The sequence below is a fragment of the Sapajus apella genome, unplaced genomic scaffold (assembly GCF_009761245.1).
Source record: "Sapajus apella isolate SASKATOON/1434 unplaced genomic scaffold, GSC_monkey_1.0 scaffold16, whole genome shotgun sequence".
NCBI lineage: Eukaryota > Metazoa > Chordata > Mammalia > Primates > Cebidae > Sapajus > Sapajus apella.
The window spans coordinates 9,466,082-9,470,892 of record NW_022436956.1 but is presented as its reverse complement, the minus strand read 5'-3'; the positions used below and the strand labels follow the sequence as shown (position 1 = coordinate 9,470,892).

Below are 4,811 nucleotides of genomic sequence, written 5' to 3'. Positions count from 1 at the left end.
TGTGAGGGGGTAGGAGAGCTTATCTGCCTTATTTATTGCTTGCTCTCACTCATGTAACTGTGTTGGCACATATAATTTCTTAACAAATATTGGTTGAATGTATGAATAAATGTCAGCGAGGCATTGAAACACGGAGGTGAAACGTGGACTCCAGAATTAGGAAGTCACACTTTGAACACCAGCACTATCACTCACTGGATATATGACCGAGGGTAAGCTTCTGGACTTCAACAAGCCTCGGTCTCCTCCTGTGTGAAATTGGAATAAGAATAATAATATCATAACTATGATGGGGATTATATGTTTTTTAAAAGGTTAGCTCAATGCAAACCTCAACATTTATTAATTATCTTCATTCTCTGCCGTGAGGAGGACAGCCAATGAACTTGAGCTCCAGGAGGAAACCTTGTGTGACTGGCTCTCCTTAGGCATACATAATCACTAGCCTATCATGAAGAAGAAAGCTTCCTCTCCAGAGTCTAAAGACCTGTGTTGGCAGCCCCTAGCTTCTTTTTCCTGCACAAAAGATTTCTGGTTCAGGATGAACAAACACTTCTTATTGTTCTTCCCCCTCTGCTGCCTCATTGTGGGTAAGTCCAGGACCTGAGGGGTATACTTGAGAGACAGGATCTAGGGAGCTCCAGGGAAACTACGTGTGTAGCATGCTTCCATGCAGGGCTGAGCTTTGGCCACATTTATGAGCCAGGGGAAGCTAGCCTCCAGAATGCTCCTCTGCCTTCCCTGCCAATTCTTCCAACCTTTTCAACCTCCTGCCATTCTCCTCCAGATGGGCAGGACTCTGTCCCTGCCCTTTTAACCTGCATCCCCTCTCTGTCCCTTCCATTCCCCATAATCCCAAACCCTGGCAAGATTTTTCTTAGGACATCCTTTTTATTTGTAAACCTATATCCCATTTGTTGAGGGAGCTGGTCAGTCTATAATGAATAATTTTGCAGTTTATTTTAGGACTGAACAATGGGTTTTGATACCCTTTTCAGAGACTTTATGTTACAAGTAATTGTATGAGAAGAAGTACTGAATGCTCTGGAATCAGATTTTTTTCATGGTTTGTGGTCATGATCTCACACTCTCTGTACATTTGGTTGCTCATTCAAGAAATGGGGACAATGGTACGTGCTTACAAGGCTTTTGTGAGGATTAAATCAAATACAACTTGAGAGAACATAGCCCAAATGAGATGCTCCATCATTGCTATTTTTCCTTCTCATTCAGGTGCACCAGGGAATTTTTTTTTTTAAATTAAACCTGTATTTTGAATAGCTCACCCCACAGAACCTCATAAAAGTGTCACTTAATGGTACTATAATTGATGATGCCTTTATGTAGATTCAGATTGAAGCTCAAAAGAACAGAATGTATAACGTAACAGTACCCAAACAACAATATACAAACACAAAACAATGCCAAATGTTAGAAACCCAGCGATAGTAACAACAGCTTGGGTGAAATATTTTAAAGCACTCGCCCTCCTTATCACACCCATATCTCTAAAGCACTGCCAAGTAGGCCAGGCTAGCATTCATAGCACCATGTTTAAGCTACAGAAATCAATGACATTGAGGCTAAATTTTTTCTTAAAGTTATCCAGGTTATAAGGGCTGAAGTTGGAATCAGAATTCTTTTATTCATATGGTGACATTTCCTTTTTATTATTCTGAAATGAGGAGTTGGTAAGAACTCCGACTGTTTACTGCCTGAATACCACCACCAGCAGCTCTTCATCCATCCACCCCCCAGCTATTCGTTTACCACCGCCATCTGAATATTTCCAACTCCATCCCAAGTCCCTGCTTTTGCCTGGTCTCACACCATCTCTGTGCTCTCTCCAGCAGTGACATCACTTCAGTGCATAACATGCCAACTTCGCATGCGGAAAGACCGCTGTAGAAGAGGCTTTGGTGTCTGTACTGCCCAGAAGGATGAGGCATGCATGCTCTTAAAGATATATGAAGGTAAGTGAGAGGGTTTGGGAAGGTGTTGTAAGAGTCTTAGAATTCAAGGAGAGTGCTTCAGTAATTTCACATCTCAAGAGAAAAAACAAGTACAGAGTGCCCCGCAGCACAGGTGGTAGCATAGGTTCCTGCGTGTGCAGACAGAAGATAATTTGAGTCAATGGGACAGGAGGGAGAAGTTGGGGATTCTGTATTTCCAAGAACACTGAACAAACAGGTTCTTTTTGGTGACACATAATAATTGTTCATGTTTATAGTACATGTGATTTTTTATACAAGCCTTCAATGTGTAATGATCAAATTAGGGTAATTGGGATATCCATCAACTTGAACATTTGTCATTTATTTTTGTATTGAGAACATTCCATATCTTCTCTTCTAGCTATTTTGAAATATACAATAAAAAATATGGTATATACACAAAATAGAATATTATTCAACCATAAAAATAAATGAAATTCTGTCCTTTGCAGAAACATAGGTGACCCTGGATGTCATTATGTTAAGTGAAATAACCCAGGCACAGAAAGACAAAGATCATATGTTCTCACTCATGTATAGGAGCCAAAAAATAAGTTGATGTCATGGATGTAGAGAGTAGAATGGTGGGTACCAAAGGCTGAGAAGAGTGGCAGAAGGAGGGTATGAAGAGAGGCTGGTTAGTGACCAAACAGATTTTGACTTGGAAGACACTAAATCACTATTTGCTAATCTAGCAAGAGAGAAAAATGAAGCAGCTACACAGAGTTGAGGATTTTCAGGGACCTCAGGCAAACAACTCCTGCAGCTGACCAGTGACCTCTGTATCTCCCCGCCCAGCTGCTTTTAGGGAGTATAAGCTGGGAAGCCATCCCTCAACCTACTCTGATGCCTGATTAAAGTTTCACCAACAGAACTACTGCTGGTTTTGACTCACCTTGGAGAGCTTAAATCAAACACTTATTTTCTGTGGTTCTTTCCTATTTTAGGCAATATTCTCCAGATATCATACATGATGTGTCAGAAATTCTGCAAAAACATAACATTTGATATCAGGAATCGGACTTACGTTCATGAATGCTGCGACTACGATAACTGTAACTTCAAATTCTAAGATATTTGCCCTCCTGAGGTCTCGCTTTGGAATATCCCTAATGTTGCTCATCCTTCGCACTCTGCTGGCCCTTGCTTTCCTTCCGTGTCTGTCCTGACAATACCCCGCCTGCTCCTTAACCTAATGAGACTAAACTAGTGTCATCCCTTCTGGTGCCTTCAGCTTGGCTTCTCCCTCAGTCAGAGAAAAGTGGTTCTGAACAATGGATTTCTCCTATTATTAGGTTTAATGGCATTGTCATACTCCAAGAAACCTGCCCCAAGACTTCCTGTACAGTAAAAGTTAAAGCAGGGACATGCTAGATTCTTAATTTGCTTACCTAGTTCAGGTGCACTGGAAAGCCTTCAGCTAAAAATTCACAATATTTTTATCTACAATTCCCATGTATCGGAACAATGAGTAAGCAGACATAGCAATAAAATGGATGACGGATACTGAAGATTTTTCTCTACAGACACCAAGTTATTTTTACCAGCAGGCAGTGCCCACTTCAAACTCAGTCACTTTGATTTTATTGGCATGCGCAAACTACATCTTTATACTGTTATTAGAAGATAGCAAACAAGTCACTTCCCGGCCTCTGTGACATTCACCGAGCTCTCACACAGCCACTACTACTCCTTTCGAGATGCACATTGAAGGTACATCACAACTTTCATTTCTTCCCCTTCCTTTTCTAAACCTTCTCTCTTCCTTTCCTCCTTTGCCATTCAGCTTTGCTATCACCTCCCACCTCCATTGTCATCTCCCTATTGCCACACAAACTCTCCCTCTAGAGGCAGGAGGTCCTTCAAAGTTTTGCCCTATGTGTTACATGGCACTTGAGGTATAAAACCAAGATGGGCTTCCTTTCAGGATCCCTCAGCCGTGGTGCAAAGAGAGGCAAACATAGTCAAGATACTATCTACCCTGTACAGCCTTCTCGAGACTTGGGGGCCTGGATCAAAGAGATTTGTCTGTTGCTTGCTGCTAATCTTTAAGTAATAAACCAACTTCACAGAATTTGTTGTGTGTCAGTGTGTTCTGTCTCATTGAACTCGGACAAATAGGTAAATAGAGCATGATGGACCTAAACAGTAGCCCAAGATATAGTGGGACTCCTGTGTCTGGTAATGGGCAGAGTGCTGATTCCTGTTATTCTCTACGAAGTGGAAGTCCTTGCTTGGGATTAGTAATTAGCATTGCACTTCTGTATTCATGGAATAATTGTGACTGTTCTGCAACTTATTATAAATGAAATCACACAGAAACTATTCTCCTAAACTTGACTTCTTTTACTCACCATAATACTTTTAATATTTTAATTTTATAGGTACATAGCGTACATATTTATGGGGTCCATGAGATATTCTGGAAAAGGCATGCAAAGCATAATAATCACATCATGGAGAATGGGGTATCCATCCCCTCAAGCATTTATCCTTTGTGTTACAAACAATTCAATTATATTCTTTTTGTTATTTTTAAATGTACAATTAAGTTATTATTGACTGTAGTTGCCTGTTGTGCTATCAAATACTAAATATTATTCATTCTTTCTATTTTTTTTGTACCAAATAACATCACAATCTCCCCTCCAGCCCTCCACTATCATTCCAAACCTCTAGTAACCATTCTTCTATATTCATGATGAATTCAATTGTTTTGATTTTTAGATCCCACAAATAAGTAAGAACGTGTGATGTCTGTCTTTCTGTGCCTGGATTATTTCACTTAACATAATGACCTCCAGTTCCATCCATGTT

The 4,811-nt window shown here is 40.3% G+C and overlaps 1 protein-coding gene across 1 annotated transcript; it reads left to right on the top strand.

The window, feature by feature from the left end:
• The first annotated feature begins 506 nt into the window (after positions 1 to 506).
• PATE3 (prostate and testis expressed 3) lies at positions 507 to 4,068 on the top strand. Its single transcript, XM_032284878.1, has 3 exons — positions 507 to 590; positions 1,851 to 1,973; positions 2,942 to 4,068. The coding sequence occupies exons 1-3, from the start codon at positions 542 to 544 to the stop codon at positions 3,064 to 3,066; spliced, it is 297 nt and encodes a 98-aa protein (XP_032140769.1). The 5' UTR covers positions 507 to 541; the 3' UTR covers positions 3,067 to 4,068.
• The last annotated feature ends 743 nt before the right edge of the window (positions 4,069 to 4,811 follow it).

What these genes read in the sequence shown, in the direction of transcription:
- PATE3 (XM_032284878.1), top strand. Translation starts at nt 542, where the DNA reads ATGAACAAACACTTCTTATTGTTCTTCCCCCTCTGCTGCCTCATTGTG. An exon ending in CCTCTGCTGCCTCATTGTGG is followed by an intron (nt 591 to 1,850) that starts GTAAGTCCAGGA and finishes TGCTCTCTCCAG; the next exon opens with CAGTGACATCACTTCAGTGC. An exon ending in GCTCTTAAAGATATATGAAG is followed by an intron (nt 1,974 to 2,941) that starts GTAAGTGAGAGG and finishes TTCCTATTTTAG; the next exon opens with GCAATATTCTCCAGATATCA.